Source organism: Delphinapterus leucas, chromosome 5 (genome assembly GCF_059928025.1).
Source record: "Delphinapterus leucas isolate spDelLeu-1000000601 "Yukka" chromosome 5, BTC_Dleu_Yukka2, whole genome shotgun sequence".
Taxonomy (NCBI): Eukaryota; Metazoa; Chordata; class Mammalia; order Artiodactyla; family Monodontidae; genus Delphinapterus; species Delphinapterus leucas.
The window spans coordinates 63,467,553-63,489,662 of NC_143133.1; the positions used below are offsets into that span (position 1 = coordinate 63,467,553).

Below are 22,110 nucleotides of genomic sequence, written 5' to 3' on the forward strand. Positions count from 1 at the left end.
TATTTAGTGATGCTCCTGAACAGAGCTCTGGGAAATTACCTAACAGCCCTGCACATGCACACTGTCTGATCCCAAGAAAACAAACAGGAATAGTGGAAGTCAGCAGGGTTGTTGGTGATTTCTTTTTTTTTAAAAGGATGTGTGTGTGTGTGTGTGTGTGTGTGTGTGTGTGTGTGTCCCTCCCCAAATGTGTGTGTTTTTATTTAACAAACACTTATATGTCATTTATATAATCACTAATCTAAGCACTTTAAAACTATTAACTCATTTAATTGTATATACTGCTCTTTTTGTGAGTCAGACTTACTGTAGTCTGGGGTGTTTTTGCAGTGAAGGCCACAGGGCAGTACCCTCTGGACTTCCTGGGAGGGGCCATGGGCCATCCCAGTGACATTTACTTGGGGGAGAGGCAGGTTCTCAGACAGGAGGCTGAACTTGAAAGTAAGCCTTAGAAGCGAACAGTGATTTTTGACTCTCTGTTGGCCTTGTCTTCTTACATTTGGACTTTGGGGGGTTGAGACATTCTTGAAGCCCACCTAGTCAGGGAAAGATGACCTCTGCCATATAACAGGTAACCAAGAACCAAACAGGATGGACACACACACACACATACAAGATTACAGAATTACAAGTTACTCTGTGTTTATTTCCTTTTTCGTTATCCATCAGCCATCACTGACAGTCTTGTGGTTAAACTGTTAACAGATCATTTTTTTAAAGCAAAATCATGTCTCATGCAGATACCAAGTGAACACAAATCAAAGAATTTACTTACCTCATTAATTAAATGAAAGAACCAGACAGATGTTATAACCGGTTCGAAGGAAAAGCCAAAGAAGCACAAATTCATATGAAATAAAGCAATTTTGAAATGAATGTACAAATGGACACAAACCTGGTTTTTCCATAGAAGGAGAGGTTGTCCCTCCACTGGGCAAAATTCGTTATTGTTTTGCACTGCTATCAGCTATCTACATTTTACGGAGTTATAAAATTACTCCCATGGAATCAGAATCCAATAATCTGGTAAAGTGTGAACTGGAAAATGTAGTTTTCCACTAAAAAACAAACTTTTCCCTACAAAAGCAGGGTTTGGGGTCAGACATTATGTGATCAAATGCCACTCAGTAGCTGTATGGTTTTGGACCTGTCTTACCTCAATCTCCTTATCGATGAAATGGGAATGATAATCAACTTCGTAAAATTATTAAAAATTAAATGAGATAATCCATGTGAAGCTAGTTGCAGCATGCCTAATACATAATAAGTAGTCAATAAACGTTAGCTGCCATTTTTACATACACGTGTATACGCATATATAATGTTGATGACATTTTATTTTTATCTGCATTCTTATATATACATGTTATTATTGTTGAAAACATTACAGGGGAGCATGGCCCCTTGAATCTATCACGGTGGTAGAGAGACATTCCACTCTGGCTGGTTCCAATGCAGGTCTAGCTGTAAAACAGCCCCAGGCCTCTAGAAAAGAGCCCCAAAGGACTGATGTTGCCAGGAAGGCAGTTTGGTCCCTGGAGGGGGGCATTTCCCTCTGTTGGCATACTGCTCCCACAAGCTCTGCTTTCTTTCCCCAGCCTGGAGATTTTCGTAGTTTTCATAGTGAGAAATGCAGAACTTTTTCTTGGCTTAGTAATAATAGTTACTGGGTGTTATAATAAATAGTCCTAAAAATATATGGGTCAAAACCAGTAAGAGTTCTCCTCACTCCTGTGATAGCCCAAGAGATGAGTGTCTGGTCAGCAGGCAGCTTTCCAGCATTTAGGGATCCAGAAGCCAGGCTCTGTCCATCTTATGGCTCCACTAGTCCCATCCTAATATTCACAGGCTCCTGGCAAGAATACAAATGGAGACCCTACTGGGGTTGTCAGATTTAGCAAATAAAAATACAGGATGACTAATAAAATTTTAACTTTAGATAAACAATGAATACTTTCTTAGTATAAATATGTCCTATGCAATATTTGAGATACACACTTATACCAAGAAAACATTCATCGTTTATCTGGAATTCAAATTCAGTCAGACATCCTATATTTTATCTGGCAACACTGCACATACCAAATATTTAAAAGTTAAAGAGCTTTTGGAAACAAACTGTTAAAGAAAATATATTCTGTCATTCTTCCTTGACAAATGTACTTTCATAATGGCCTGGAAGGCCAGGTTCCCATTTAGAATTCTCAGACTCCTCAAATTTTCATATCACCCTCCTGCCTGCTCTCTTCCCTTTATCTCCAGCTGTCTGTTGCTTCAAGGACCCTCATTGGCACGAGTGAGGATGCCCCAGTTCAAGCACCATCCACATCCCCTGCAAACGACCACCTTTGTCCATCCCTTGGGCCTAGGAGTGCACGCTCCAGTGGATGGTCCCGCCATAGGGAATACAGCCTGGGGAAGAGGTCCATACAGATCATGAAGGGGAAACTTCAGTCACCTGGAGAGTTATCTAGAAGTGGGAGTGTGGGTTCTCGGTGGGCACATCCCTTTGGCCCTGTGGACTGCCCTACGACCAAGTCTAATGTATTGGATTTCACTCTCCTCTAGGGCCTTGTTGTCTTCTTCATCCCGCCAGCATAAGGAGAGAGAATATAGAGGGGACGTTCCCATTTGTTAAAAACTTTAACACAGAAATTGTACACATCTCATCTGCTAACATTCCATTGGCTGAAACTTAGACAGGGTGTACAGAATTATAAGGAATCATTACTACCTACTAGATTGATTCTAGGATGTCAACAGGCATGGCAACGTGCTGTACTATAAATCTTAAGGAAAACCTGATATTTTTATTGTCATTATACTCAATACTTAACCAAAACAGTAAACAAGAACCCTCAAAATGACACCCCACACCCCCTTTCAGGGAAAAGATTTACAAGGCAGACTGTTTACCCTGTGTCCCTGACAACACTTAAGCACAGTGCCAAGCATATAGTCAGCATTCCATGAATATTGAGGAGTGCATGATTATTTATTATTTATTATCGGACTGAAGTAAAGATTTAATGCACATCGTGCTAGCATAATGGAATGAACTAGAGGAAGCAAAAGAGATGCTGTAATAGAAAGATGCTGACCAAAGAGTACTTCACTAAAAAGAACCCTTCCTGGGAGATGCCCAAATCTTAAAACCCCAATGCATTCACTCCTGGAGGATAGCTACCCTCAGAAGACACAGAGAAACCAAGAGGCCCTACATGTGTGTATACTTTTTCACTAAGCGTTGTACTTTAACATTTATTCAATTACCCATTTTTCTTTACTCTGAGAAAAGTGCTGTTTAGAAAATATATCTGAAGCATAAAGATATGATGTGGGCATATCTAGGACCGTGAGCCCTAAACATGAGTGTATGAACTGAAATGAAGACTCTGAAGAGGTCAGGGCAGAAGGGAGTAGGGGCGGCCAGCATGCAGGGAGCGTTACTTCCACCTGCTGAACTCGGCGCCTAATGGGTTTTGTGTTGAAGACTTCCCCCTGAACTTCCTCTCAGAGCCTTGGTGCCAGTTGCATTACGTCCTGATGATGTGCATTGGCAACTTTTAGGGAAATGGTGTCAGGCCTCGGTGATGCCCTCTTTAACTCTCTCACTTGTCTGGACTGCAAGTCTACTGCCATAATCAATATGAAAACACAATCCAAAGAGTATGGCAGCTTCTCTGCTGGCTCTCCCTCCAGAGCAAGTGTTTGACCTGCAGAATGAAAATTTAAAACTTTACTACTTTATAGTCAGACTTCACTTTTTATATGGTTCTCCATGCACTGTGACCATTTTGGAAATTCAAATGGTCTTCAGGTTCACAGAGGTTGACTGACCATCTGTACAAATAATTTTTAAGTGCTTATGAAGGACAGTTTCAAAAGAGGGGTTCTGAAGACAGTGAACAGGGAGCACACCAGTTTAAGCATCATCCTCTGTGCTGTATCCCTGCCCACCCTCTCGCCTCCCCAAGGAGCCTTGCAGCCCCCTTGCTGGGAACCCCCTACTGTCACTACACTCACACCTGGTGTGGCTGTTATCTGTTCACATGGGCCTCCCTCCTTGAGACTGTAAGATCTCTGAGAAGAAAAATGTATCTTGTACGCTTTTGTAACCCCAGTACAATAAAACATCTAGCAAGTGTATTTGTATGTATGTCTGTAATATACATACAACTATTTATTTATATATTTGTTTACATACACTTTTTTATTGAAGTATGGTTGCTTTACAGTATTGTTAAAGTTTGTTTGTTAGTTTCAGGTGTACAGCAAAGTGACTCAGTTATTTTTTTCAGATTATATTCCATTATAAGTTATTATAAGATAGTAAGTATAATTCCCTGTGCTGTACAGTAAATCTTTGTTGCTCATCTATTTTATATGTAGTAGTTTGTATCTGTTAATCCCATACTCCTCCCTCCCTCTCCCCTTTGGTAACCATAAGTTTGTTTTCTGTCTTACATATATGTTTGTTTACATTATATATATAATTTATTGACCATCACGATAAATACTCCTGAGTACATCATTTCATTTAACCTTCAAAACAGTCTTATAAGGTAGTTGCTATAAGTTCTCATTTTAGAGATAAGAGAACTGAGTCACAGAAAGGTTAAGTAAATTACCCAAAGTCACATAATTAATAAGCGAAGAGCTGATATTTGAATCCAGGGTTGACACCAAGGTATGTTTTCAACCACTATGACAGAAGAGCTACCAGCAACATTTACTTAGTATCTGCTGTTTGCACTTGTGCAATGTTTTTCACATTCGTTGTTTCATTTATCCCACAAAGGATCACAATGAAGTGTGGCTCTCCGTTTAAAACATAAAATTTCCTTTGGGTGTATACCCAGAAGTGGAATTGCTGGATCACATGGTAGATCTATTTTTAATTTTTTGAGGAAGCCAAAAACAGGATCTTGAAGGGATATATGCACTCCCATGTTTATTGTGTTAGTCACAATAGCCAAAATATGGAAACATCCTAAATGCCCATCAACAGATGAATGGATTAAAAAAGGTGTGAGATATATACACAATAGAGTATTATTCAGCCATGAGAAAGGAGGACATTCTGCCATTTGCGACAACATGGTTGGACCTTGAGCACCTTATGCTAAGTGAGATAAGCATGATATCACTTCTATGTGGAATCTCAAAACAGTCAAACTCATAAAAATCAGTAAAATGGTGGTTAGCAGGGGATTGGGGGGAGGATAAGATAGATGTTACTTAGGGGTACAAACTTGCAAAAGTAGTAAATAAGCCATAGAGATCTAATGTGTAGTATGAGGCATACGGACAACAGTATTGTACTATAATCATCAAGCTTGCTAAGAGACTACAATTTTAATTGTCTCAACCACTAAAAAGAAAGTATAATTATGTAATGTGATAGAGGTGCTAAATATTGCTACAGTGGCAATCATATTACAATATACACATGTATCAAATTAACATGTTATACACCTTAAATTTACACAATGTTATCTGTCAAATATATTCAATTAAAAACATGAGAAAACTGAGGCCCAAGGAGCTTATGTAACTTACCCAAAGTTGCACAGTTACTAGGCAGTTAAATCCAACATTCAACCCAGTGTTACCTCCCACACCATGAATCACCTGGGAGAACTGGGCACAGCTCTACGTAAACATCATTAGTGAGAAGAAAAGATGACAGTTATGCTGACCTATTTCTTTTTTTCAGGTTCAGTCATTTTTAGCATCACTTGATGGAGAGAAGCTGGAAGTCTTTAAAAATGACCTAATTTCCATTAAAGACATCTTTGCAGCCAAAGAATTAGAGAATGAAGAGAATCAAGAAGTGCAAGGTAAAGGAAAGTAACCAGTTAAATAGCAAGACAAACGATTGGTGCCGTCCTTAGAAACTGCTGTTAATAAGCATAGCCCTTTGAACAGGAGAGAATTACTTAATTCAGGTGCTTCTCCTGCTCACTTCCAAATTCTCTGTGCATCTGGTCTTTTTACAGGAGCTGGTCACATTGACCTATAGTCCTCCTGTCCTTTGGGTGGGAACTGCTGAGTGAGGCACCTTTATTTCTCTGGTGTCCCTGGCATGTCACAGGCACACAGCAAATGCATCTGGTCAAGTGAACAAAGAGCACAGTGCACTCAACAGGGCCCTGATGACTAGAGTTTATGCTCCAGTGTCTGATTTTTTACCTGCACGTGGAAGTTGTTGAATGTGGTTGATCTTGATGGTGGGCAGGTCTTTCAATGGATTTCTGTTCATATTTTTCTTCTTCCTTTTAATTTCTGTGTGTAGGAGTTAGGGTGTATTTGTAAGTGGCCTACACGTCACCCAAAAAATACAAAGGCACAGGGTGCATCAAGGCGTGATTTGTCAGGTTTGATTGAGTTAGTCAATCACTAAAGTGAGCCAGGTACACGCTCTTCCAGCCAGACGATGACATGACCCCAAGGAGACTAGAACCTATTTTGTGAGAAGCAAGGCTTCCTTGAGAGAGGAAAAGAGGTTCCCAAAGTTGGACGTGCTTAATGATTAAGTTGTCCATTTGGGAGCAGAATATAGTGAAGCATTTGTTGTGTACATGGAGAGTGGTTGATGTCATCACCAAGCACTAGACAGTTGTTTCACGTAGGTTACACTGAAAACTTAAGCAACCTTGGACACACAAGGCTGGCTTCTCCTGGGATCATCTGAAGGGTCTTATTTGCAACATTTTCACTACTTACTTGCTATTTGTCCTTGAACAAGTTATATAACCTTTCTGAAATTCAGTATCTTACCTGTAAAATGGAGACAGTGATACCTATTCCTGAGGGCTATTGTAAGGATCAAATTAGATAATATATGCAAAAACATATTACAGAGCCTGGCATACAGAACTGCTCGAAGTGTTAGCTGTTATTATTATTAAAAGTGCTAACACAATTCCAGGAGAATAGTAAAGATGCAATAAGTTACAACTTTTATTTACAATTGTACTTGTGATAATGTACATACATATCATGTACATCACTCTCTGGAAGCATTTTGTGCCCAGACGTGTTACATATCTTTAATCAAAGCTCAAACACAAGAGCTCAAATGCTTCAGCCTAGATGCTCGGGGCAAAATTATTCTAAGCATTTGCAAACTGTCTTTTAAATACTATCTCCCGCTTTAGCCCCGCATGCTGACCTCATGTGCCTTCAGTTTAATGAGATATGCTCACTGCATCAAAATAGAAGAATCAATTATACTGAAGCATAGGAAAAGGTCAATATCAAAGAGACAGTTGGAGAACAATTGTTTTGAGCATTTGTGTGTTTCTACAAAGTCACAAAGGATGACAATCTTGTCTTTGCTTTAATAATGAAGAAACTAAGATACTAGCTGTCAAAGGTCATGCAGCTAGTATTCTGAACCCAAGATGAACTAATGTAGATGCCTCTTTTCCAGAGTAACAATCACCAAAAAGATGCAGGCTATTTTTCTTCAGTTTATGATGCCTGAGGTAGACCTTTGCCTTACTGGGTGTGTCATTCAGAACGGATAAAAACAGGATCCCAAATTCTCCCTAACATCAAAGAAATATTGTTTCCAGTGTAAGTGAATGCAGTATGGCATCCCCAACTAGTGCAACTTCTTGGAGAGAAAACTTGATTCAATACTGTTAAATAGAAAATGTTACTACATGTGTTATGTTCCAGTGTTAATATAGAGCTTCAGTAAATGGAGATTTTTTAATATGACCAAAAAAAAAAAATTGAAGTCCTGAACAGCATGCTTAAGAAATGGTAGATTGGGCTTCCCTGGTGGCACAGTGGTTGAGAGTCTGCCTGCCAATGCAGGGGACACGGGTTCGTGCCCCGGGAAGATCCCACATGCCGCGGAGCAGCTGGGCCCGTGAGCCATGGCCGCTGAGCCTGCGCGTCCGGAGCCTGTGCTCCGCAACGGGAGAGACCACAACAGTGAGAGGCCCGCGTACCACAAAAAAAAAAAAAAAAAAAAAAAAAAAAGAAATGGTAGATTAATCTCTCTTTAAGTGATGGAACCCTGTTACCTCCCATAATATGTCCATTTTCCTAAAGGGCAGCTCCAGATTATCAAAACACAATTACTTTTAATTAACTTAATTTAATAAATAAATGTCATTTAGACACCTAAAGAAGAATGGGAGAGAAGAATAGCAGGGTTGTCATTAAATCAATCCAATATGATGGAGTGTTACAACTCCAGAAAGGTGAGGGATTAACTAAAAGCTGTTGAGAGCAATCTCATTAGTGAGGGAGAGCAGACAATCCAGGAGCAAAATTCTGGGAGAAACCACAGCATTCTCATCATATTTTTTCTTGTAAGCACTTGCATTCCTAAAAGCCCCCTAACACCTAAATAATTTATTTGGTAGTCTTAGAAAATGTAATGAACTGTCATTTTTAGATAAATTTAATATTGGGCTCCTCTGCATTTAATAACATTAGCTAATGATTTGCATGTTTGTCCTACCAGCAGAGTGTAATTTTATCACACCGCCGTGGGTCTCTAATTTGGTTTACCACTGTTGTGAAAAGATTTTTAAAAGATATTTTCTCTTTTTATTGACTTGGTGAAGATCTTCTCGGCCACACATACAGACCAAGAATTGTAGTAATAGGTATTCTTTGTTGCAACATTCTTTAACATCTGTTTTTTATTTACATCCATTTTTCTCTGTGATGATTTTCCTAAAACATTTGCTACAAGTTATTGGTGTATTTCTCTGTCCTATAGAATGAATGCACATTTAAAAGCTGGAACTACAGAGTACGTATATCCTAATTTAGTGTTGATTACTCTCAAATATTTTTAATCTCCCTATGTTTATATCTTTGTAACACTTAACGATATAGTTTATATAAAACTCTAGTGTTTACAAATTACTTACACATTTGTTGTATTATTTGCTCCTTACAATAACACTAAAGAGCAGATGGCTGGGTTTTATTATCCTATATTTACAGAGGAGGAAATGGAAGCTAAGAAGCCCTGTGACTGGCCCCAGGTCACAGAGCCACAGGTGCAGGAGCTGGGGAAGAATCTCCACATCCTCAACCTCAGGCCAGGGCTCTTTCTGCCCTGCAGCACTGCCTCACGGAGATGAGAAGGACCAGGCAGTTTGGAAACGAGACCCCGTGGGAGTTGCCCCTCTTACTTTGCCTACCTAGAGAGGATGAGACCAAGATCTCTGCCCAGCAGAGACAGAATCTCAGCTTTTGATGGCCTCTCTAGCTCACTCTCTCTCTCTCTCTCTCTCTCTCTCTCTCATTCTCTCTCTGACTCGGTAGCCCTCCAGCTCTCCCTTTGTACATGTGACTAAAGCCTTCTCATTTTTGAAGGCTCTGTTCAGGCATCACCTCCCCGAGGAAGGTTTCTTAATACCCCTGAGAATTGGATCAAGTGTTGCAGAAGACTGCTCCATCTGAGCACTTGCTTTATGGGTTTTATGATTTGCTTGTATCAGCTTCACTGTGAACAAAGACAGCCATCTCTCCCTCTACCGCAAGGCACATGCCTCCCTCCCCCTGTGGCGGTCACCCTGTCCTCCTTGCTGTCCCTGAGCAAGCCAGCACACTCCCTCCTGGACTTGACCCTGGCGGTGCCTCTGCCTGGAAGGCTCTTCCCCTGATCTGTGTGGCTCATCCCTCTCCTCCTCTGGGTTATTACTCAAAGGCCATTTTCTCAGCTCCTCTCCATTTGAAATTCCTAACCCCCAGCTGTCCCTATTCCTCTCCCTTGATTTATACTTCTCCATAAAACTTCTCACCTGACATATATGTTTTACTTCTCTAGTTTGACCTGCTCCCTAATGAGAATATATAAATTCTAGGTGATGATAAACTGATTAGGCCAAATTCTTTGAACAAAGACCTACAAGTGGGCTTCCCTGGTGGCGCAGTGGTTGGGAGTCCACCTGCCGGTGCAGGGGACACGGGTTCGTGCCCCGGTCCAGGAAGATCCCACATGCCGCGGAGCGGCTGGGCCCGTGAGCCGTGGCCGCTGAGCCTGCGCGTCTGGAGCCTGTGCTCCGCAGCGGGCGAGGCCACAACAGTGAGAGGCTTGCGTACCGCAAAAAAAAAAAAAAAAAAAGACCTACAAGTTATCCTGGCTATCTTCACAAGCTGCTGATTAACCATTTTGTCTCTAAAACAGAAATACACAAGCAGACAAGTGTTAGATACAGTATTTCTCACATAGCTTAGTCCTCTCTGAAGCTACTGCCTTCACCCACTAACATAGGCCACGGTATTTTCTTCTCAGAGGGTTTCTGAGATCATGTAATAAGGCCAGATGAATGATGCTTTTATCCTTCCACCACCGTCCCAAACTGGTGATACAATCCATTGTGATATCAATTCTTTAGCACTTATAAGAAACTTTGAAAATGGCCTCAACTCGTAGATACAAATGAGAGATATAAGATTGTAACTTTTAAAGATCTCTCCTCTTTATTGCCCACCAATAATATTAAGTTATTTTTATTTCATGATATATATATATAACATGTTATAGATAATCAATATATTAGTATCTATGGTATAATATATTAGTAAATTATTTATTCAATAAATATTCATTTTAGCACCTGTTATGTTCCAGGCACTGTGTTAGATGCTCTGGATTCAGGAATGAGAAAAACAAATATTGTCTGTATCCTTAGGTAGCTTCCAATCTGAAGGGAAGACATATCATTACGTAATATTGTAGGACCAGGCAGGTGTCCTAGGAAACCATGGGAAATTTCCTCAGAGACATAATGTTGTTACAAGTATTAAGATATAAGTAGATGATCCATGGAGACTAATTCTGCTTGCTCAGTACTGTGGCTCTGTGTACCTAAAAGGGTACCCTGAGTATCATTAAGGGTTGCAATGCTAAGCATAACAGTACTGTAAGTCATAAACACAGTGTTGTCCCAGGGCTTTCAAGCCTGAGAAGGGTCATTCATTTGTTCATTCAGTCATTCAGCAAACAGCTACTGACCACCTATAGCTGTGAACAAGACCAGTGGTCCTGCCCTGCCCTCACGTGCCCTTCGGGCCAGCCCAGGGGTGCCCCAGCTAGAGCTGCGAGCAGCAAGGCTCCACCAGCCCCTCGCCCAGCTGCAGCCTGCTGCCTCGCCTCTGTGCTCATACACGGGCACAGCTCGTCTTTGCCCAGCGGCTGGAGGGCGGGCTGCTGCTGCCCCCACTTATACTCTGACTGCGGGCTGTAAGGTTGGGGGAGCTGCCACACTCTGAAGGATGAAAAATAAATCATGCTTCTTACTTCTGTCATTTTCTATTTCCAGGGATAGAAGAAAAGGGAGAAGAATTTGCTAGCATGCTTACAGAGCTTCTCTTTGAATTGCATGTTGCGGCCACGCCTGACAAACTCAATAAGGTCAGCACCATATGAACCTCAGTTTTTGCTCGTTGGTTTTTTTTTTTTTTTAAAGGTCTCGGTTGTAAAATCCAGAAATCCACCTGAAATAGAAAAACCCCAAGTCCCAGTGGCACATAGCAGGAGGGGAGTCCCAGGTCAGTAATTAAGATTCGAGGAGGCAACATCATGAAATGTGGCTGCGGAGAACCTGCTAGGCTGTGTCGCGAGACCTGCATTTTAGTTGCAGTTTCACTGGTAATTACCTTGTGACCTTGAACAAGTCATTTCTCCTTAAAATAGGGTCTTAGATCAGATCAGTGGTTACCCTCAGCCTAGAGGAGGAAAGAAGGTGCAGAATCACCAAAGGGCTTTTTCAAATTCCATCTCCCCTCCCCTCGAAAGTGACATGCCAGCATTAGGCAGAGAAAGCACATCTGCCAGAGCCAGGCCACTCACACAACCCCTCCCACGGGAAAGCCGGTGCTTTGTCGTGTCTAAGACCATCTGAGCTTTCACTGTCTGGCTTCCTCTGAGAGTAACACTGGGTGTTTTGCAAGTTCCTACAAGGTCTTGCGATGGCATTTCTTAATGAGGTCACTGATCATTACTTAAAACTGTCATTTTTCCCATTCTCTCTTTCTTCTCTTTTTTTTTTTTTGAATTTTTGAATTTTATTTTATTTATTTTTTTATACAGCAGGTTCTTATTAGTCCTCCATTTTATACACATCAGTGTATACATGTCAATCCCAGTCTCCCAGTTCATCCCACCACCACCCGCTCTCTTTCTTCTCTTTAGCGATCGGTGGTTGACACAGGTCCTCACTCATCAAGGTGGGTGAGGAAAGGGCAGACTGAGGCAGTGAGGTGGAGAGATGAGCAATTTCTTTATCTCTAATAGAGGTCACTGATTCTGGCAGGTCAGTGACTTGAACACAGCAGGGAAATTGCCTCATTCATCTCCACACAGCACCTGCAGCAGCTCAGAGAGTGTGTGTGGTGCCTCCGAGGTCTCACTGGCTTATTTACATAGGTAAACCTTTGTCCCTAAAAGAGGACACACCAAGCATGGTTTGTTAGGTTTTGTCTCGCCTAATCTTCTCCCCATTAACTTGCCATCAACACCATGACACATTAAACTTTGACATGCAAGCTTTCAAATGAGAAGTAAGTTTTGCATAAGCTCAGATGCAACTTAAGCAAACAGCTTAAACTATAATATAAAAGCTGGTAAGTCTGCCGTTTCAAAACTCAGGGAGTAACAGATGGGGAAGGTGGTGTCTGCTTGTTCAAAAACTTTTAAGGCCACAAGTTGCTCAAACTGCACTCGTGAAGTGAAATTCATCACAGTCCTTCTCTTGTTCCCACCCCCCGACCCCGCCCTGCGAGGTTCTGGCATGGCTGGAGAGGAACAGAGCCATCCTTCATCTTCTGGTGCGATACATTATTAGGTTCATGAAATAGTAAGGGCTTCCTGAGACATAGCAGATGAGGAAATTTGCTTTAGCAACGACCCTGGCTAAATTTCATATATATATATGTATGAAATTTTACAGTTGGTCACAAAAAGTGAAAAATATACTATGGCTTTTCCAAAGTGACGGTCATTTTTATTCCTATCTGAGTATCATTTTATTATTTTTTTTAAGATTTTATTTATTTTTTGGCCACATTGGGTCTTCTGTTGCTGTGCACAGGGTTTCTCTAGTTGTGGTGAGCGGGGGCTACTCTTTGTTGCGGTGCGAGGGCTTCTCATTGCGGTGGCTTCTCTTGTTGCAGAACACAGGCTCTAGGCACACAGGCTTCAGTAGTTGTGGCACACGGGCTCAGTAGTTGTGGCTCGCGGGCTCTAGAGTGCAGGCTCAGTAGTTGTGGCGCACGGGCTTAGTTGCTCTGCGGCATGTGGGATCTTCCCGGACCAGGGCTCAAACCCGTGTTCCCTGCATTGGCAGGTGGATTCTTAACCACTGCGCCACCGGGGAAGCCCTGAGTATCATTTTAGAATGCTTTCCAAAAATTCCTCAGGCCCTGCAGTTTTCTCTCCATACATTCTTTCTACTCTGTCCCTTTTTCTTACTGTATTTTTTACCAGAAAGCAACAACAAGGTGTTTTTAAGGAAGTTGAGGAATTGCCCCATCACTCTTTAAACGTACAGAGAACCACCCTTGGCGGTTTAGGGTTTGATCCAAGTCGTGGGATTGGCTTTTGTGTCTCCATATTTGTACAATAAACGTATTGCTTTGGTTGGGGGCCTTTGCAGGCCATGAAAAAAGCTCACGACTGGGTGGAAGAGGATCAAACTGTGGTGCCAGTAGACGTGGCCGAAGAGTCAGAGGACAAAACAGAGAAGGAAGAAAAGGAAGAGAAACCTGAAAACCCCGAAGAAGACAAGAAGGAAGAAAGGAAAACTAAGACAGTTGAGGTAAACGCATTACAGATCGTCCGCCTAAAGAGCAGTAATATTATGTTCATTTTATTAGCAGCCTAATTTTAAGTGAGGCAAAGCCATTTCATTTTCATTTATACCCTATTCCACACTATAGAAATATGAGTATTAATGTAATAAACACTAAAATTTCTCTATACCAGGACATTTCATGATTTAGCATAGATATTGTAGCTTTCCTCCATAGCTTTACAGTTATAATTTAAAGGAAAAAACATAGTTGATTTATCTTTAGGGTAAAATTCCATCATATCAAATTTGTAACCATAACATGTCCTTATGCCCCATAACTAATGAGGTAATTGAAGCTTTTTCCAAAAAAGAATTTCATTGCCACAGTTTTTATTCTGTAGTTTAATAAATTTATATGTGCATAATTTATAATCTGCCTATGTTCACAAATGAGTTTGTAATAACTTCATTTTACGTTGAATTTTAATTTTAGAGAAAGAAAATTTCAAATTAGATCGCTCTAAAGAAAAATGTCCACTGAGGTCTGTTCAATTCAGCCACCCTTCCACACGCTTTCATGTCTGTTGTGTGCCCAGCACTGCTCTGAGAACTGGGGACCCAGCTGTGAAGAAGGCTTGTTATGTCCCTGGGACCTGGTGACACTTCTGTTTTATGGTAGTATTTCCACTTAGAAAAGTCTTAGGTACACCCATTAATCTTTGGGTAAATTTTTTCAGGTCATATTTGTTTTGGGGGATTTTTTTCCAGGAATTATGTAATTGTTTTAATGTCACAGGAGTTTTCTAGAAAGCATCTTCTCAATGAATAATTTTCTGACTTGTACTTTTTGCTTTCAGGAAGCATACATGCAGTCCATCGAAAGCCTGGCAGAAGTAACAGCTCGCTGTATTGAGCAGCTTCATAAAGTAGCAGAATTAATTCTTCATGGACAAGAAGAGGAAAAACCAGCTCACGACCAAGCAAAAGTTCTGATAAAGTAAATGTTACTTTTAATTCTTATTTTTCCAATTTTATGTATACGTGCCATTCAAATGCACACACACACGCACACACACGCATACACCCTCAGCTACTAAAGATTCAGATTTCATGTCAACTAATTCCATTGTTCTGTGGTCATCTTAAGAATTAAGGACTCTCTTAAGAAATGAGCCAAGTTAGCGAGAACAGTAATAATTAGCTAGACATTCCAGGAATTATTTATGAAGAGATTTAAGGGAAGACACCCTAAATCATTCAGAGCTAAATGTTTCTTTTAATAGATCAGAATCTTGAAAGTACAGACCTTTGAATATAATTACATTTTCAACATGCCACACAGATAAAAGACACCTTAATGGACCTTCTCAACTAGTTTCACAGAAATATGCAAACACACCCCCACTGTTCCGAGGGACTTACACAAGCTCTGCATGTTCTGAATTCTGGCAGTGATGGTCACTAACGTAAGCTAGTTCACTGTGGATTGCTTTTGCGTGCATATTTGCTATCATATGTTTATTCTTCAGCAAGCTACTATTATTAGTTTAGTGAAATAAAAATGTGTATATATATATATATATATATATAATGTTATACACATGAAAATAGCTGGTATGGAGGGTTCATTAAAATAGTTGATTATGGAGCTGAAGAATAAGCCATTAACTTTTACACATATGACTGTAAGCTATGGTATAGAAAATCAGCACAGGCCCAAACGCCCTCTCATTATTATATAGACACAGGAGCCCAAATAAGAGCCTCCTAAAAATATATGGGTACACACACACAGACACAGACACACACACACACACACACACATCTCAACACATTCACTCACTTGCTAGCTAACTAGTCTTCACTTATTACCACATTTGGCATTGTAGGTTGGGGAGCAAATTTTTGGTGGAAGGACCTTCCAAAAAGTCATTATTAGTGTCTCTGATGGCATTTTTCCTCACTTGTACAGATTTGTGATCTAGTGTAGATTTTCCTATCTAAACATGTGAAAATCCAAGATATTATAAGCACTGCACAATCCTGCCCTTAAAATGCCTGCAAAGAATATGTACTTGTCTCGACGTAAAGAAGGAAGAGGAAAGGGCGAAATAGGAGAAGTTTCAAGTATTGAGGAAAACATCTGAGTACTGTTTTATATTTGCATGCTGATTGGAAAGAAGAGGGCTGAAGTCAGAAGTTTCTGAGTATGGAAAGCAGAACCTTACCCTTAGCTCCTGTCTGATTCTCAGCCCCTGATTGTCCCAACCTTATCAAACTGCTCCAAGCAAAATGTAATAAGGCCTCATATATGTCTGTACAATAAGTGCCTTTCCACCCACCTGCCCAAGAACATAGGCAGAACTGCTGTTTGCTATCTCTTGGCCTTACTCCTGACCCTTCCTGCAGATAAGTTTTGGATGGTTGGGTGGATGGATGAGTAGTTGGATGGATAGATGAGTGGAAGGAGGGATAGATGGATATAGCTCAACAAACCTGAATACATAGCTTAGACAGAACCCCTATTTATCAGAACGAAACTTGCCTCTACTGACATCAGTAGATCTTTTAACATGTAAGATTCTTAACTTGGAGTTATTGTTTTGCTAATAGCATTTTAATCACTTCATAAAAGTCTTACATACTTATTGTTTAAAAAACTCAGGCAAAATGCACCATTGTTAGGTAGATTGTTTTCAGCTTTTGTCATCATCTATAATGTTATGACAAACATTGCTTTGTTAAATATTTGTATCTATCTTGCATTATTTTCTTGGGGTAAAGTCCTAGGCGTGATGGCTGGAATAAACATTGGGGTAAAGTTTTGATGTATCTGATGTAAGTCTTAAAAAACATATTCTACAGGATCTTTATTTTGAGGCATCTCATAAAAACATAATCAAGGGCTTCCCTGGTGGCGCAGTGGTTGAGAGTCCGCCTGCTGATGCAGGGGACGCGGGTTCATGCCCCAGTCCGGGAAGATCCCACATGCCACGGAGCGGCTGGGCCTGTGAGCCATGGTCGCTGGACCTGCGCATCCAGAGCCTGTGCTCCGCAATGGGAGCGGCCACAACAGTGAGAGGCCCGCGTACCGGAAAAAAAAAAAAAAAAAAAACCATAATCAAGATATGAAGAGACATCTGAGTTTGAATTTCTTCATCTATAAAATGGGAATAATAATGGACCCTAATAAGGTCATTATGCAGATTAAATGTGATTATGCATATAAAAGTATTTAACATAGTATCTCAGTGAATGTTCATTATTATTTTCAAATGAACAATGCTGGAGAAAAGTCCCTTGGCAAGAGTTTTATACCCCTTGTGGAGCTCAAGCCTGGTATTTTCCTGCATATGCTTTTGCTTCGAAAAAGAGGTAGGATGAGAATTAGATTAAACTGTGATTGTGAATCATGGAAGAATACTGAGGAAAACATTTCTACAGAGCATCTTCAAACTTGAGTGCTCTTCTTTTAAAGGGAATACTGTATTAATATCAATAATTGTATTAACAATACAATTATTTTTCTTTATTAAAAATACCCAAATCTCTTTTTTTTCTTCTTTCAGATTAACTACTGCAATGTGCAAGGAAGTGGCCTCCTTATCAGAGAAGTTTACAAATTCTTTAACCACTGTTGGGGTAAGATTTTGATACTGATTCTTTTTTCACCTTTTTGAGGGGAAGGCCTACAAGGGGCTGTGATATGAAGTGGAGGACATAGTACCTTCTCTGATAGCTCCACAAAGCAGAAGCTCTGCCGGGACATTTGCTAAAATGAGGCCTGAGCATCTTCTCTAGCTATAGGCAGCTTAAGGCTCTCATCTGACTGAGTTCTAGCCCTGATGCGACCATATCAGACATACAAGGTATTGGGTGGATTTTCAAACCTCTCTGGGCCTCATTTCCTTTATTTGTTCACTAAGGTTCCTTCTATTATTTAACATCTGCGATATATAATTGCACAATCTCTAGTAAAATAATTCTGCTTCATTGTTACACTTCAACTTTGACCAAAAGAAAAAAGTTTTACTGATCTGTAGAAGTGTTTCTGTTCTCGAGGCAACAATTTTGAAAGGTTCGGCATTCATTTGGAGCCGTGGCTTCTGGTTCTTTTCTTTAGAAATCAGTCATGTTATGTAACTCAACCTAATGGGATTGAAGAAGACAGTGGCAGTTTTTCCTTTTCAGCCTTTCTACTTTTCCCTTTAAGGCCCTGGATGCAAAGGCAGATGATTCTTTACAAGAGAAACAGCAAGTTTCACTTCCTGTTTTAGCTAGGGTGTTTGGGTTACAAATGTATTAGTTTCCTAGGGCTGCCTTGACAAGTACCACACACTGGGTGACTTCAACAACAGAAATGTATTGTCTCACCATTCTGGAGGCTAGAAGTCTGAAAGTAGGGTATTGGCAGGGCCATGCTTCTTCTGAAGCCACTAGGGAAGGACCCTTCTCTGCCTCTTCCAGCTTCCCAGGCATTCTTTAGCTTGCAGCAGTGTAACCCCAATTTCTTTCTCTATCTTCACATCATCCTCCCTCTGTGTGTGTCTGTGCCCACATTTCCCTCTTCTTATAAGGACAGTGGTCATATTGGATTAAGGTATGACCAGTACAACCTCATCTTATCTAATTGAATCTGCAACACCCTATCTCCAAATAAGGTCACAGTCTGATATACTGGAGGTTAGGACTTCAACATATCTCTTCCTAGCACAAAGTTACAGAAACAAGCACTAAATAATTTAGACAGAAAGGGGAGCTTATTAAAGGTAGTGGAGGTATATGAGCAGCCGTGGGGGACCCATCACCAGAGCTCATGTACCTTCTCTCTAAAGTGTTGTTATTAATGTGACTCAACTACAACAGTTCCTGGTTCTCTTCATTCAAATTCCAGGATCCTGGGTGAGAAGGTTTGAAAGGCTCAGATATGCATCTTGGTGTCTCCAGTAGTGATGAGGACAGGGTCGTATCATGTAGACCTACTTTGCTGCTGGGGTACACCTCTTCCCACCCCCACCCCAGGCAAAGAGCAGCTCTCAAAAAAGCAAAAATGATTGTGGACTGGGCTGTCTGAGTTGTGTGCCTCTCAGACTTCTGTAAGTGCCTTAGTTGATAAAGGATGAGTTACATACCAACTATTCATTCTGCTGTCAAAGAATATGGTTTGCTTCTCCTATTTTGTAAAAGACCAGCTTTTATATTTGTCTAATTTCAGGCCTTCAGCAATAGAGCTTCACTGTAAACAGGCAGAGTGAAGGGGGAGGGTAGAAGCTCATTGATAGGATAGGCTTGATAAAATACACTTATGTGATTGGCATCATCTAAGTTAACCGATGCCCATGGACTTTGGTGTAACTGCTAGATTTACAGAGAGGTGTGAGCTCTTAATCAGGATGGAATGACCTTGGCGACTCAGCTTCCCAAGGCTCTACTGTACCCTCTTCTCGCTCTTTCCAGTTTACTACCTGAGAAACTGAGTCTCAGAAGGGTGAACGATTCACCCAGTTGACTCAACTCCCAGTTGGCTGCCCATCAGACACAGCAGACAGATAGCTAACTGTTTGGTTCTCTACGGTTGCCTAGTGATGAGGATGTATATGTCTGTGTCTATGTGTGTTATATGTTTTATATGATTCATGTTAAACATTAATTAATTTATGTTAGTGGGTGATATTCATGGTATTGCTTTCTATTTCCTTTAATGTATTGTATTCCTTTAATGTATTGTATTCCAGCACAGTGCTTCTCAAACCTTAATGTGCAAGCAAATAAACTAGAGAGCTTATTAAATGCAGATTTTGATTCAGTGGGTCTAGGATGAGGACTGAGATTCTGCATTTCTAACAAACTCCCAAGTGGTAACAGTGCTCCTAATTCATATCCTACATTTTGAGTAGCAAAGCTCTAGCAGATAAGTGTGTACTTGAATAAATACACACACATAAAATACACACACACAGGGCTTTCCTGGTGGCACAGTGGTTAAGCCGATGCAGGGGACATGGGTTCGTGCTCCGGTCCGGGAAGATCCCACATGCCGCGGAGCAGCTGGGCCCGTGAGCCATGGCCGCTGAGCCTGCGCGTCCGGAACCTGTGCTCCGCAACGGGAAAGGCCACAGCAGTGAGAGGCCCGCGTACCGCAAAAAAAAGAAAAAAGAAAAAAAATACACACACACACACACACTTGTGTCCAAATGTTTGTATGAACACAATCAGGAACACACAGATTATCGTTTGGAGAAAGAAAAAGCCAAATCTAAATGGAGTTTACTGAAATACCATCTCATGACAACAGTACCTCTCATCTTGGCTGTGATGAATCATTCACATCGTCATTGTTTGTATTCTCTAAAAGAGCCATTATTCATAACTTGAAGTTAATGAGTATATATTGCTCTCCAGACTCTATTTAAATTGCTTGCACATCTCATTGATTCTGAAAACCAATGCCATTTTATTGCCCTCATTTTGATTATATTTTAGAGGTTTATTGATAATCAAATAAACATGAAAGCAAACCATAATGGATTTTCTGGTTACTTACTAAAATGACTGAGTTTTTAAAGAGTTTTTCCCAAGACTCCTTTCTGGTTTCCCCAGTAGGACATTACTTAGCCGTCGGTAGAGTAATGTCAGTGAAAGTGGGCTGCTCTGGGAAGAAATAGTTCATTTATATACTTTTGTTTGTCATAAAGTCTTTCAAGTACAGTGAGGGAAAGCAGCCTATTAAGACTGCCCTCTTCTTTCTAGTCCCCGTAATTATTTATTGTCTAAGAGTGGATTGAACATTTTAGATAGAGAAGACTGGACATAATAATAACGGCGACATGAACACTGATTCCCACTTTTTGAACACCTACTTAATATCAGGTTCTGTATTCTGCGTTTTCCATGTTTTGCAAACTGGGATATGCTGACCTGTTTCCAAGTTATATTTAAGAGTGTTTTAACTTTACTGCCAACCTTGAAGACACACCCTATAACCAAGTACCCGTGTTTGCATTTAAAAGAAAAAAGACTACAGACCAGGTCTGGAACTAGGGTAGGCAAGTAAAAGTACATAACATGTCTACCAAATTTAAGGGGACTCCCCCCCCCACAAAAAGAGACAAAGAAACAACCTCAGTCATCTAAATAAATATTTTAATGCAGTATTTTAAAAATCAAAATTAACACCAAAAAATCATGATGAACAAAATATCAAAATTTTAAATAAAGACTGAATCCGACCCTGTACAACTCAGCCTCACTCACCTCCCCCTAATCCCAGACCTGCTTCGAGCTTTAAGTAGTTTAAAAGGTCTGAGTGTAAATTTCTAGCTACATGACCTTAAGCAAGTTACTCAACCTTCCTGATTCCTATTTTCTCATCTTTATTTTTTTAAATTTTTTTATTAAGATTTTTTTTGATGTGGACCATTTTTAAAGTCTTTATTGAATTTGTTACAATATTGCTTCTGTTTTATGTTTTGGTTCCTTGGCAGCAAGGCATGTGGGATCTTAGCTCCCCAACTCCCCAACTAGGGATTGAACACGCACCCCCTGCACTGGCAGGCGAAGTCTTAACCACTGGACCGCCAGGGACGTCCCCTATTTTCTCATCTTTAAATCGGGGTTATCATGGTACCTACCTACCTCCTAAGATTTCTGTCGAAATTAAATGATCGTGTAGGGGAAGCACCAAATATGAAGCCTTGTCTGTAGTAAGCATTCCACTTCTCCCCTTCTTCTCTAAGAGATTCCTCAACAAAGCCACCATCTGCATTTTCTGGGACAAGCCTTGGAGTATGAGCACCTAATCTGTCAATTTCATCCTTTTGATTCCACAGAGCAACAAGAAGGCTGAGGTCCTTAACCCCATGATCAATAGTGTATTGTTAGAGGTAAGTGGCCTCCTGGAGAGAAAGTGCTTCTGAATCGAAGCAAACGTTAGAGCTACATTTTTTTGTGTGTGTGTATTTCTCCCAGGCAGCAAGTGTTATTGCAATTCTAAATTTTATCGTCTACAGTCTTTTTTGAGTACATTTGTGTAGTTAAACCAGCTGTAAACCCTCGGGTGAAGCAGCAATACCTCATTTTCAAGAATTCTGATTATAAAGAGAAACGCTAAGCTCGCATGTTATTTCTGTTGCTGTTTCCCCCGACAGAAGCACATTTCTGCTGCCAAGTTTGACACCAGATTTAACACTGTGATAACTGGCTACAATGAGGGATTCTTGCTCAGTGGTGATTTTCATAAAAATGGGCACTTCCCTCCATTTACATAACCTTGAGTTTAGCTAGGTCTAAGCTCCAGACTGGCAAAAATGACAAGTAGAATGTTTATCATCTG

The 22,110-nt window shown here is 40.6% G+C and overlaps 1 protein-coding gene across 4 annotated transcripts in view; it reads left to right on the top strand.

Annotated features, from left to right (window-relative positions):
* Positions 1 to 22,110, top strand: part of FAM114A1 (family with sequence similarity 114 member A1) — a 67,830-nt gene that overhangs the window by 40,808 nt on the left and 4,912 nt on the right. For 3 of the 4 annotated variants that reach the window (XM_022565978.3, XM_022565968.2, XM_022565943.2), the window contains exons 8-13: positions 5,720 to 5,843; positions 11,307 to 11,398; positions 13,641 to 13,802; positions 14,636 to 14,775; positions 17,348 to 17,420; positions 21,608 to 21,661. In XM_022565978.3, the coding sequence (XP_022421686.1) occupies positions 5,720 to 5,843; positions 11,307 to 11,398; positions 13,641 to 13,802; positions 14,636 to 14,775; positions 17,348 to 17,420; positions 21,608 to 21,661 (645 nt within the window). Of the gene's footprint in view, positions 1 to 5,719; positions 5,844 to 11,306; positions 11,399 to 13,640; positions 13,803 to 14,635; positions 14,776 to 17,347; positions 17,421 to 21,514; positions 21,662 to 22,110 lie in introns of those variants that run through there. The other variant, XM_022565960.2, reaches the window with a different exon arrangement.